This window comes from Clavelina lepadiformis, chromosome 6, assembly GCF_947623445.1.
Source record: "Clavelina lepadiformis chromosome 6, kaClaLepa1.1, whole genome shotgun sequence".
Taxonomy (NCBI): domain Eukaryota; kingdom Metazoa; phylum Chordata; class Ascidiacea; order Aplousobranchia; family Clavelinidae; genus Clavelina; species Clavelina lepadiformis.
In genome coordinates this window covers 2,861,683-2,873,995 of record NC_135245.1, presented here as the reverse complement: position 1 = coordinate 2,873,995, position 12,313 = coordinate 2,861,683, and the positions used below count along the sequence as shown (strand labels likewise).

At 37.2% G+C, this 12,313-nt stretch overlaps 3 protein-coding genes and 1 non-coding gene across 4 annotated transcripts; 2 read left to right on the top strand and 2 right to left on the bottom strand.

Annotated features, from left to right (window-relative positions):
• The first annotated feature begins 597 nt into the window (after positions 1–597).
• On the top strand, positions 598–669 carry Trnag-ucc (transfer RNA glycine (anticodon UCC)). Its single transcript has one exon. It is a non-coding gene; the product is annotated as a tRNA-Gly (tRNA).
• Positions 670–1,600: 931 nt separating this feature from the next.
• Positions 1,601–4,424, top strand: LOC143462473 (uncharacterized). The gene is made up of 2 exons (XM_076960657.1): positions 1,601–2,300; positions 2,453–4,424. The coding sequence occupies exons 1-2, from the start codon at positions 1,629–1,631 to the stop codon at positions 4,418–4,420; spliced, it is 2,640 nt and encodes an 879-aa protein (XP_076816772.1). The 5' UTR covers positions 1,601–1,628; the 3' UTR covers positions 4,421–4,424.
• Positions 4,425–4,626: 202 nt separating this feature from the next.
• LOC143462536 (amine sulfotransferase-like) lies at positions 4,627–6,911 on the bottom strand. Its single transcript, XM_076960742.1, has 8 exons — positions 6,662–6,911; positions 6,469–6,582; positions 6,137–6,246; positions 5,870–6,011; positions 5,639–5,754; positions 5,406–5,559; positions 5,170–5,312; positions 4,627–5,134 (listed from the first exon to the last, which is right to left on the bottom strand). The coding sequence occupies exons 1-7, from the start codon at positions 6,900–6,902 to the stop codon at positions 5,194–5,196; spliced, it is 996 nt and encodes a 331-aa protein (XP_076816857.1). The 5' UTR covers positions 6,903–6,911; the 3' UTR covers positions 4,627–5,134; positions 5,170–5,193.
• Positions 6,912–8,788: 1,877 nt separating this feature from the next.
• On the bottom strand, positions 8,789–12,250 carry LOC143463187 (elongation factor Tu-like). Its single transcript, XM_076961593.1, has 11 exons — positions 12,087–12,250; positions 11,515–11,561; positions 11,257–11,404; positions 10,962–11,128; positions 10,602–10,775; positions 10,388–10,480; positions 10,067–10,202; positions 9,852–9,950; positions 9,619–9,770; positions 9,334–9,471; positions 8,789–9,136 (listed from the first exon to the last, which is right to left on the bottom strand). The coding sequence occupies exons 1-11, from the start codon at positions 12,121–12,123 to the stop codon at positions 8,948–8,950; spliced, it is 1,380 nt and encodes a 459-aa protein (XP_076817708.1). The 5' UTR covers positions 12,124–12,250; the 3' UTR covers positions 8,789–8,947.
• Positions 12,251–12,313: the final 63 nt, after the last annotated feature.

Genomic DNA, 12,313 nt, shown 5'->3' with positions numbered 1-12,313 from the left:
CGAATTGATTTTGAAGAACGATGAATATAAATGTTTATGCATATTGAATGGAATACATTTATATTAATCAAACAGGAAATTACGTTTGTATAACAATTACCGGCATAATTGAGAAAATGTGTTTACGACGCCTCGTAAAAGATAACAATGTGAGAACCTCTTTCCTTCGAGCCAGAACATGAAACTCATTTATTGGACAATCATGGAAGCGATGGAACAAAATACATCTAACAGTTTTACATTCTTTTGTTTTACTGGCTTGTCTATTGTGTGTAATATGCGTTTGTGCTGCTTGCGATTGGGGTTTCATTTTACTAGCTTTCATCATGTTGGTTTTAGGCTTGCAGTGCGCTTTACCTTGAGCACCTTGGCAGTTTACACACTTTGCACTTTCCTTCCGAAATCATTTATTGCGTGTTTTCATCCTGCGTCGTAGCATTTTTGCAACCCTTTGCTGTGCTATAAAGAAACATAGAGTATGTTTATCTGTTTTCTGCAATTTGTCATGCTGTAAATGTGTAATGATAATAATCTTTCCATTTTTCGCCTTAACAAACGGAATGAGAAAAATAAATAATACGATATCGTTTCGTCGTCGCGTCGATGGTGTAACGGTTAGCATTGGTGCCTTCCAAGCACTAGTTCCGGGTTCGACTCCCGGTCGACGCAGATACCACGTTATTTTTTCCAACCTTTTTATAAGAATTCAACTAATTTCAAACAAAATATTTTTTCTTCACTGTACTCGAATACATAGTTTATAAAAATACTACAACATTATCAACAGAAAAACTAAAGGTGTTTTTCTCATGATTTTGTTACGTGTTGCATAAGGAAAAGTGTTCCATTAAACTGATTAGAGTATAAGACAGTGAAAAGTTTCATACTTGTTTTCATCTTTTTCAAGTTTTGTGCAATTTTGGGTCAAATCAGTGATCGGAAAAACCACTTCAAGGCAGCCCTTTCAGAATGTACAAGAAGCAAGCTGGACTTCTTTTCAAATGTCGCTTTTTGCACAAAATCTTTTACCTCATATCACAGCGTACACCTTTTAAGGTAACAACCGTAACAACAACGTGTTTCGAAAAAAATTTAAACACAGTATCAGTTAACGGTGGAAAACTGTGGACTGTATAATCACGCAAAGTTGTAGGCTATATTATACAAACTTTATAGTGAAATAAAAAGCAGGATAGAGTTTGGCACTCTGAAGGTTAATTTTATAGTTTTCGACACGAGCTTTCACTAGCGTAAGCTTGCTTCTTCAGGTGTACTGTGAAAATGCTATTCAATAATGACATTTTCACTGAAGAAGCAAGCTTATGTTTGCGAAAGCTCGTGTCGAAAAATATAATGTTAACCTTCAAAGTGCCACCCTCCTATATCCTGTTTTTTATTTTACTTTAAAATTTGTTTCACACAGTTTAGACAACAACAAAAAACTTTATAATTTACATTGAGAGCTGAAAACTGTAAATCTTAAAGCTTGGCAACAATTAATGCGTAATAAATATGCTTTATTATGACGTCACACAAAAAATAAAATTACTCAAGTGTGTGATTTTTTTACCGCATATTTTGCTTTTGAGTTACAGTTTGTGGTGTTCAAGGATTAATAACATTGATTAATGTTTTCGACATTAAATTTCTGGCTTAGTGCCATTATTTTTCTGGAAGTCAATCAACCGGACTCGGATTGTTTTACCATTGCCAACTTCTATCCTAAACCTAGATGCTTAGACGGAAAAGGAAACTTTTTCTGTGGATTGGACAAAACTGTTGATGCTAAACTAGACCCTGCTGCCCTGGTAGCTTTTATACGAGCTTGTGTTGGAGTTTCGGATCAATACAGAAGTCAACTAAATTGTTTCAATGACAAAGATTTCGTCAACGCGGTTTCGACTCTAGAAATTTCTCTCGGACTTGAAAACGACGTAAAAAGGTTCGAGTTCTACATCAACGAAGACAACTTATTTTGTTACAGTTACGAGATCGACTTTCAAGAAAGACATGAAGTATCAGCTTGTGTTTCATCGCAATACCTCGCCAATAATTTAATGAATTGGCTGCATAGCTTGGAGAAGCTTAACGAAGGTCGGTACAACACTAATGAGTGCAAAGAGAAGCCAACACCAACCAAGCCATCGATACCGGACACCGAAAATCAGAAATACAAATTTCCCCGCTTTTCCATCTCAATTGAACACATCGTGGTATTGGCTTTCTATATTCCGTTAATTGCGACTGCATTTTTGTGTTTCCAGAAAGTTTTTCTCTTGCATTTTGGACCAAATCTGCAAGTAAGTCATAGTACGGTAGCGTTGGTAAAGATCAGGCAGTTGTAAATATTTTTAATATTCATTTCCAAAACAATTTAAAAGACTTTTTTCAAAAATTTCTATCTGGAAACTACGGCATCTCTCTTAAACTTTGCTTTCTAATTTCTATACAGGAAGGAGGCCGAAAAAGGAATCCTGTTTTACAACCAACTAAGTATCAGTTGTCAACCTTCAAAAGGTTGCAAAGAATGAAGCGCTTTGCTGCGAACCGTTGCAATAGGTGTTACAGAGAATTTGTTTTCATTTTACAAATAATTCCAGTAATACTATCATCGATAAGTAAGGAAGTTGTAATCATCGTCTTTGCTATTGGGAAAGTTTTTATCGGAAGTGGCCTACTGTACGAAGTGGCCAATACAGCACCGCTCTCTTCCGATGAGAAGACAAAAGAATTGTATCTCTGGAAGCAAATCAAAAAAGGCGCAACCATAAAAATGCTAGCCCGATTTCCACGTGGAAAAAAGAAGAAGAAAATGAAAGTAAAGATTTTCAGGAAATCTGAAGATTCAGTTAAAGTTGACGGATCCCCACAAGAAGACCATTCTACTCGGCACAACTCTAACACCACTGTCGGAGAGAGCTCGTTTGAAATATTAACTACGGAAGATTTTGCTTCAAGTAATTTATCTCAAACTACGCTGAGTCATTGCGACGTCTCAAGCGCAGCATCCTCAAGAAATCTCTCTCTGAAACGAGATAATGTAAAATTGGATGAATCACCTTGTATCATAAGTTGCTCTTCTTTTGGCAGCAGCTCCTACTCCATGCTGCAACTATCTGAAAGTAATGATGACATCGCGCAAGATGATATAAAGATTTCCTACGACCGGCTATCCCTTTCGTCACTGGAAGGTAACATAACGTCATCAAACAGTGCTTCGCCCGAGCTATCGTTAAAATACAAAAGTTCTGGAAAATGCGAGAATCGGAATGGTGACCCCCATTTCGTCCATTTCAGTCCACCGGATCTTCAAGAGGTTGGGGATGTTGTAGAAGATTCAAACGTGAAAATTCTCTGGAGAAAGAGCGACCACAATATGTGGTCGGCGTCATACAACTCCCAAACTTCCGATATTAATAGGTCAGCTAACTGGTTTACGGATGTCGAGCGTCACCTCCCGGTTAGTAAATTTTCATCTTCCAAAACGGGAAACGGCACAGCTATATGGCCTTACCAAAATAATGAGCGTATGTATAACTGGCCAACGTCGAGCCAGGTCGTAAAAGAAACTCAATTTCAACAGCGAAGTGAATGCTCATGGGTAGGAAAGAGCATGAGTGAAGAAAAAGGCTCAGGAAATATGTGGCCCGTGAGGGGGGAAAATTTGGCTCTTCTTTCATCGAGGAAATCTTTACAGACCTCCGCATCGTCATTTAATTTTGATGATTCAAGATTTAACTCCGTTTCCGTTAAAACAAGCCCGAACATTGAAGTCAAATACGGAACAGGTCCTTTCGCAAACCTCGCCTCCAATCTAAGTTCGGAAAATGTTTTGTGCGACTTCACCCACCTCTTAAAGAATCAAGACCAAACGAACAAACCAAAAACTACAGACAGCTCGGAAAATTTATCCATTAACATAAGTGACGGTTTTACTCCGTCTAGAACGCTAAAGAATCTAAATTTGCGTCTTAAACCGCCTGAGCCTGTAGATGGTATGTCAACTCACACTGTGGCAAGATCTGACGAATTTAATGATGATGTGAAGTCAAAAACAAACGCTTCAAAATACCCAGAAATGCTTGAAATTCATCACGATATCTGGAACCTATTTCAGCAACAGCGAGACGAAATTGACAAGATGCGAGTGAAGGCGCAACGCGATGCCGTCATAATCGAAGAACATAAACAGGTTCTACAGGAAGTGAAGAGACATCACGCTGAGAAGTCCGAGGAAATTCAGAAACAAATAGTCGGACGACTGCAGCAACGACAGGACGCCGAAATTGCCCGGCGCGACCGAATGCTAGAGCGAGACGTCAAACGACTTCTTCATCTTCACCGCGTGCGCAACGACGCCGTCACGCGGGAGTTTAAATTACGCACGCATATGCAGTGGAAACCTTTCGAAATTAACTGAACATTTGTTGATTTGCACAAAATCTTTGGAATGGAATTTAACACTTTTTGGACGGGTCGATAACGGCGAATTCGGATCTAACAGCTTGAACTTTTTTGATCGTTGTAAAAGAGATTGTAAACAACCTAGTATTTTTTGTAACAGTCCTGTTTTTCATACAAAGACGTTAAACACATAAAGTTGTGCCTATAGTAATTTTTATTTATAACTTACAAACTATTGATAAAGCCATCATTGGAAATTTATTACGTGGCCAAACTAAACTTTTTTGATTTCTGAAATTATATAACTTAAAAGGTCACGTGTCATATATCGTTTTTAATAATCTTAGTTTCAACAAAAAAAAAAGAAATTGCGACCGGTTTTGCGTAAAGCACATCAAAGATAAAATCAATGGCTTATGGGACTAAACTTACCGATAACTCCTAAAGGTTTTACTTCGAGTCATAAAAATGTTAAGATGCAAAAATAGTCTTCAATATTGTTAGCAAAGGCTGGAAGTACAAAGCACAAATTTATTTATGTCGCCTACAACGTGCTTAGTTTAACTGTGCTGCTCTGTCCTTGGGTGGCGGGACACAGCTAATCATTTGTCAATTAACACAGAATCTTTCCGAGTATGGGTCACACAGACCGTTACAATTGTTAGGAGAAAGAGTACAAGTCGAATTTAGTTATTACACCAAGACTGAGATCAGAATTAACGGAACTTAAAATTATAGTTACAAACTTAGAATTGGATTTAAAAATAAACAAAACAAACGCTATGGCTTTCACTGCTCTAGCTCGTAGATAAATTTGATGTCTGTGTCGCCTAATACTCGTTCAACGTTGGCGTCAATCTTTTCCGATTGGGCGACTGTTAAATGGTTTTTCCAGTCTCCAACTTGACCTAGAAACAAATCAGTCAACTTTTATTGTGAGAAATAACACATAACAAATATTTAGACTAGTGGCAAGCATGCAGGAATATGTAATGACCAACCCTTTCTGAAGAAAAATGTCGGGGGCATGTCAGGTGTATCCCAAGACTTTTTCATTTTGCCAAGTGATGAGTTTTGGCAGACTTTTTTGACGTCATCATCACTCAAGCTTACGTCGATAAAATCAGCCAATCGACGAACTTGTTTTGTCACATCCTATATACAAAAATAGAATTCATTTGTAAGAAAGCAGTTTAGGATGAAGTTATGCTAACTGGTCAGCGAGACAATTGACCTTTTTCATTTCCTCAAAGCATAGAAACAAGACATTCTCATCATCTTTGTGCTGATACCAGGATCTGATGTGTTCAAGATATCCCTCTCCTTCTTTTGCGCACATCGATTGTTGGCCTGAAGAAAAGGGATAACCCGACTGATTCGAAAATGAAAATAACACTCCTATAAAGACTCCTTGTACTTTACGGTGTTAACATTCGGAAACAAACAGCTATATTAAGTCACACACCATTGATGTACATGTCAAGGAACGCTTTTTCATCTTCAGGGTATCTTTTCTGGAAAAATTCTTTATGCATAAAATAGTCTGCTCGTGCAAACGGATACCACGATACAGCTTGACTTTTTGGATTCCTTGTGACGTAAATTATCTGACAAAATGTTTTGCCGAAAAATAAAGCATATAAGCTTAGATAAACTTATTGGCTTACTCATCGAGTTGATTAAGATTTTAACAAAACGTACGACGATTGTAAAACTTCCCATTGTAGCCTACCTTAGTTCCTTTTAATTTGAGTTTTTCGAAGTTAATAAGTTGGGAAGGCAAGTGAGTTCCCAACACCCTCCGAGGCAGAGGAATATTGTCCATCACTTGGTATTTAGAAACTGAAATGATGCATTAAATTTCACACTTCGCAGTTAAGAAACAGGGCAGCTTATTGTAATTTGTTTTATACGTTGGTTTAGACTTTGCATAGACTTCATGTCAGGGTGGCAAAAAACCTAATTGATGGAAGCATTCGTTTATAATCAACTAACATACCATATTAAGTCATTGGATACAGGACTTGAACACAGTAGGCTATAAGTGATAAACGATTTTCAAACCTGGACCAAACTCGAGGTAGGAAAAAAAATAATTCATTGCCTTGCTCTTTTTAAGATTTTCCTCGTCGTTTAAGTAGATAATTTGACGTAGAAGTTCCCGAGTCCAGGTTGTGCCTATAAATGCTAAGATTTAGAGGTTGGTTGATTTCATACATAAGACATGCAAAATTCAAATCATCTTCAGCAGTAAAACCTGCTTTTGGAAAAGTTGCAACGATCACATCGTTATCTCTTGGTTCCCATTGGTTATAAGCAAATTGTGCGGTCTCGGGTTCAAAGCCCGGCTGGAATATGTAGTTTTTCCAGGTTTTAAGAGAAGGATTTTCTAGAAAAGCATACTTCATATAATCCATGTAAACCTCGGCATTAGGTCGTATATCTTCTGGAATTAAGTTTACGGCTGGCCGAAGATAGTCAAAGTTTCTATTTTGCATTGTGTTGTATTATATCTGCAAAAATATTATTACAACCTCAAACTACAAGTATCTTTCAGAAAAATTTTCACAGTACACCTGAAGAAGCAAGCTTATGCTTGCGAAAGCTCGTGTCGAAAAATATAAAGTTAACCTTAAGAGTGCCAAACTATATCCGGTTTCTTATTTTACTTTCAGAAAAAGCAACCTACAAGAGCCGGTACACTGGCACGGCGACGAAGTCGCAAGGAAACACATGCGATGGTTAGCCAGTCGCCTCACGCACACGCATTTGTCGGCACACAGAATGCGTCAAGCATCAAATCTGCAGGTGATGCCAATTGGATTGTGTGATATAAGATGTGGCTTACAATGCTTGGTACAATCGAAGACCTACAAAGTTAGCTAACTCTCACATTTTTCAGGTAGGCTACACGCTAGTCCTCGGCTAGTGGGCTAGTCGTGCGGCAATTGCATTTACTGTGCAGACAAAGTCGCACGTCATCGCAACTCAAGTCGTTGCAAATGAAGTTTTTTGTGTGGATCACATCCAGTGTGTATTTGTAATTTTGAAGACAACGATGAAATGAACTGTACTGGATAAAGTCGAACTATGGCCTTATAGCCTTTTATTGGGTACCTAAATAAGCAAACAAATTTAAGTTAGGTCATGGAGCCTATTTGCATGATGGGCCGAAGGGTTAAAAAGCGCAATAGTCTCGGGTTAGCGTCTTACCTAACTGAAAACATTGAAAGTTGGATAACTTATTGCTAGCTTCGACATGATATCACATATAGTCTAGTTGGCGTCACCTGCGGATTAGATTCTTGACGTATTCGATGTGTAGAAAAATATGTTTACATGCGACAACTGGCTAACCATGTCATGTGCTTCCATGCAATTTCGTTTTGCAACTGCGTTGCCAGGCGCTCATGGTCGTCTAGGAAAAGTCGTGATGCGAAGCAGACTTTTAATACATGGTTAGATATAATGGTTGCAATAAAGTTGTGCAACTTCAGTATGTGTTACTTCAATCTAAATCTTTCTTCTCTGAGATTTGCAACTACAGCTAACCTTTGATGACCTATTACATCTTTAAGCGACACTTTGTAAGTTATAAAGTATGGTGCATAAGTTATGAATAAAAACTAAACTAATAAGTTATAAAGACTGCGTGTTAGCAGTCTTGGTTAAGCGATACTTTATAAGTTAACCAATACTGCTGACACCGTAGTCTGTGGATACGCTTCAGTAAGCAAATAACGTGTAGTACAGTATGACAAACTGACAATGGATTATACAACGATGTTTACTTAGAGTCCATTACTGCGCTGTTATTCACTGTGCAGCAGCTTAATTCAACTATACTCAGGTTAGCAGGTTTATTACTAAACTTTAATTTTCCTAAACATACAGCAGTTTGCCGCTGTAATTACTCGCTTTGCTTTACAGCGTTGTTGTGCAGTATATCGTTTCACGATCCTTTGGTTGGTTGCAAGGTTTTATGTTTCAATTGAAGGCAAAGCAGGTTTTGTATGAAGCAGTTTGTCAGACATAGTCAGGTGGTTGTTCTGTTACGTCTATATGTGGTAGTACTGGAAGTTTTAGCCTTGGTATATGCAAACAACGTTGGTGATAAATATCTTTAGTTGTCTTGGGAATTTGTCCTAGCGACCTACTTTTTAATTCTCGCGGGTCCCAATCTTAATTTCAAAGTTGGAAATTGGAATGACCCAATCTGCGTCATACAATACCTAACCGCTGTAAAACGTTCAGACAATCTGTTTTATTTTATACTACTGTATTGCCTGACCTAAGTTTGTCGAAAAACGGGATAATTATTGACAGATTTTTCGCCTACTATCCCGATGAGCCGTCCTAAAAACTCGAAGGTTTCAGAAAAGGCCTCAGTTCTACAATAATTCTTAGTTTAGTTTGGACGCAGATAATTCAAGTCAAAAAACAAAGTCTTACAAATTTACAGAGACATTCACGAGCGAATGGAACGTAACGTCATTTAAGACGGCATTTGTGTTTGGTTGAAAAAGTCATAAAGTTCAGCATTTCAAGCTCTCTTTGCCTTCTTCTTCACAAAAAGATCGTCAGCGACTGCGACGTCATATACGTCTGTGACCATACCGGTACCGACTGTGCTTTTTCCCATTCTGATGGTGAACCTGTCTCCTTTCATGATCATCATTGGAACACGTAGCACCATTTTCATGCTTCCTTGTTCACCAGGCATCACCATTTTCTAAGAAAAGGAGATAAATAAAGGTTTCAAGGACTTGTAGGAAATTGATTCTAAGATAAGTGAAGACAAGCTCTCAGTGTGCAACTTATGTATTAGCTCACTTGAAAGTTATCAATCAATTAACCACAACCACCGTCTTGTCTCAAGTTAAATGAGAATACAGTAAAAATATCATCCAGGGATACAATATTTCATACCGCTGCACCATCTTCTGATTCGTCATCAGCAGGACAGCGAGTGTTTACACTCCAAGTTTTGAACAGAATGCTCACGTCCTTTCCAGACACCAGAGGAACTGCTCTGCCAGTAACCTCTTTCTTGGACAGCATGAAGATCTGCATTCCAGCAAAATAAATTTGGTCACTTAACCATATATGACAGTGACAAAGTGAATTCTCTAATCTTTCTTTTAGAAACATTTTGTTTGTAATTTCGTAACGTTTGATTTCGTTTCTAGTCATGACAGTTCATTTTATATGTACCGTGGCCACAATGCCCCTTGTAGGCTTAAAAGTTCCTGATTTCACAGCAACCATTCCTCTTCGGAGATCTTCTCGCTTCAGGTTTTTAATCAGCAATCCGGCCTGGTCGCCAGCTTCCACACGATCAAGAATTTTGTGGAACATTTCCATGCCTGATTAAGAAGTTACGCAGTCACTATTATGCACAAAACAAATTGTAACACAAACATTGATATTGAAAATGCCAATCCTACTTGTTACTGTGGTCTTCATTGATTTGCCAAAGCCACTGATTTCAAGTGCGTCGCCCTTTTTAAGGGTACCTTGCTTCAGGCAGCCGGTAATTACTGTGCCTATTAGTTTACAGATTGAATTAAAATTTTAGGTCAGCATTAAGTATACATATAAATGTATGTACTGAACAAAATACAAATAATTGAAATAACAGATATGTGTCCACAGTTCTCACCTCTGCCTGCAATACTGTGAACTGTATCAATTGGGAAAACCGGTGGACTGCTCAAGTCACGATCGGGGCAAGGAACATTATCTAAAGCTTCAACTAATTTTTCTATCGACTCAGACCCAATCTTGGGTTCTTTGTCCTAAAAAATGTAAAAAGATTAAATTACGAACGGCGGCAATCAAAAAACAAAAGATTAACAAAAAAAATATATTTAAAGAACTATATATATAATTATCAACTACAAAGACCACACTTGAGAGAGTAATAGCATATTTTTAGATTAATGACAAAGACCCATCGCATGGCAGAAGCCTTAATACCCACCTCTAATGCGCATAATGCTGATCCTATTACAATTGGGGTTTCATCGCCGTTAAAACCGTATTTATCTAAAACCTCTCGTATTTCCATCTCAACCTAAGAAAGGCAAATTGAGATAAAAACTTTCCCTCAAAGTAAGAACACCTCATACCAGCATTAGTATATAGCACTATCAATATCAACTACGGTGATACAAAATGATGTTTGGGTTTCCTACCAGCTCTATCATTTCTTCATCAGCAGCGTCAGCTTTATTTATGTAAACAACAAGGTTTTGAACGCCAATTTGTTTAGCAAGAAGTAAATGCTCGCGAGTTTGTGGCATTGTACCATCAGTTGCAGCTACAACCAAAATTGCAGCATCCATACTTGACGTTCCAATGATCATATTCTGTGAACATAAACTTTGAAATAAAATATAAACTCGTGTATAGTGCATTACACTTTGAAACACTGGAAATGCAGTTGCAGTTGTTTGCACTACTGTGGTTTTGCAGTTAGTTACCTAATACAATGAATATCACCGAAAAGTCTACTGTAGATATTTTTAGAATAATCACCTATGAAGTGGCCTAACCTTAATGTAATCTTCATGTCCGGGGCAATCTACATGGCTGAAATGGCGATGATCAGTTTCATATCCCACAGATGTGGCATTAATTGTAATGCCTCTTGCCTTTTCTTCAGGCGCTTTGTCAATTTGGTCATATGAGTAGAACTTGGCGCCACCTTTCTCTGACAAATCTGACAACCATTGTAAAGCAACGATAAATGAAATAGTGGACAACAACATGATGTACTTCACAGGTGCCAGGATGAGAATATATAATATGTAATGGTAGAATAAGAATTAAAATATAGATAATTTTCACATTTAGTTATAGCAGCTGTGAGTGTTGTTTTTCCATGATCAACGTGCCCGATTGTTCCAATATTTACATGCATTCGCTCTCTGCTATGTGCTTCTTTAGCATACCATCTTTGCGATGTGTTTGTGGAAAAAATAAAGTTGCATGAAACCTAGTAAACAGATGTTTTGCAAAAACCGTAGTGAATGTATCACAAAATTTTTTGTTTTAGAATACAATATATATATATAGTTGTTTTAGTATCCTTTAGTCTGTACTTACAGAACAAGCAGGAATTGTTGAAACTTTTAAAGGATTTATTCTTCGTCCTGTAAAGTTATATATTGTTTGGTTATAAGTTTTTATTTAACATGAATTGGACCTAAACTCATCACACACACCATGGCTGACCAATCACACAAAAAAATACATTAGGCTTCTTTGGGCATGGGAAGTAGAAAAAGGATTTTTGCAAAAAATATGGCACTTTTTGATGACTCAATTCCTTGTTTATTTATTATCAAATGACGTTTAAACAACTATTTTATAAATAAAATTTTTATATATCGGCCTGAGAAGTAAAATATTTGGCGTGCATATTGATGAATCTCATGCGAGCAGGTGCCACACTTTTCAATATGGTTTACCTTGAAGAGTAAAAAAGCGAAAAGGATGTTTTAGAAAAAATCATTCTAAAACTAATTTTAGTGGGGTAGGTTAAACCAGTGAAACTTTTTGTTTCTTTGAAAAGATATAAAAAAAGATAAAAGAACATAAAAACAAAAAAGATCACTTTGTTTAAAGATTTCCTTATTTTACCCTAAATACTAATTATATAATTTAAAAGCACCTACCACCAGTAAGCAAAGTTCTTAATCCTACTGCTGCCATATTTCCTTTTGAAAAGAAATCAATGCCAATAAACCAATGCCAGAATGATTCTTCTATTTGATCTTCTTACTTCCACACGTTAAACTTTAGCCAATTAAATAACCTACTGGAACAGTGGTATATTCAAATACTGCAACACATACAAGTATATACATTAGGCACTGAAAATTTATATCAGTACAGGGTATAT

What these genes read in the sequence shown, in the direction of transcription:
- LOC143462536 (XM_076960742.1), bottom strand. Translation starts at nt 6,902, where the DNA reads ATGCAAAATAGAAACTTTGACTATCTTCGGCCAGCCGTAAACTTAATT. An exon ending in CTACCTCGAGTTTGGTCCAG is followed by an intron (nt 6,247 to 6,468) that starts GTTTGAAAATCG and finishes GCATCATTTCAG; the next exon opens with TTTCTAAATACCAAGTGATG. An exon ending in CCTTGACATGTACATCAATG is followed by an intron (nt 5,755 to 5,869) that starts GTGTGTGACTTA and finishes CCTTTTCTTCAG; the next exon opens with GCCAACAATCGATGTGCGCA.
- LOC143462473 (XM_076960657.1), top strand. Translation starts at nt 1,629, where the DNA reads ATGTTTTCGACATTAAATTTCTGGCTTAGTGCCATTATTTTTCTGGAA. An exon ending in ATTTTGGACCAAATCTGCAA is followed by an intron (nt 2,301 to 2,452) that starts GTAAGTCATAGT and finishes ATTTCTATACAG; the next exon opens with GAAGGAGGCCGAAAAAGGAA.
- LOC143463187 (XM_076961593.1), bottom strand. Translation starts at nt 12,123, where the DNA reads ATGGCAGCAGTAGGATTAAGAACTTTGCTTACTGGTG. An exon ending in CAACAATTCCTGCTTGTTCT is followed by an intron (nt 11,405 to 11,514) that starts GTAAGTACAGAC and finishes TCTGTTTACTAG; the next exon opens with GTTTCATGCAACTTTATTTT. An exon ending in AATCAGAAGATGGTGCAGCG is followed by an intron (nt 9,137 to 9,333) that starts GTATGAAATATT and finishes TCCTTTTCTTAG; the next exon opens with AAAATGGTGATGCCTGGTGA.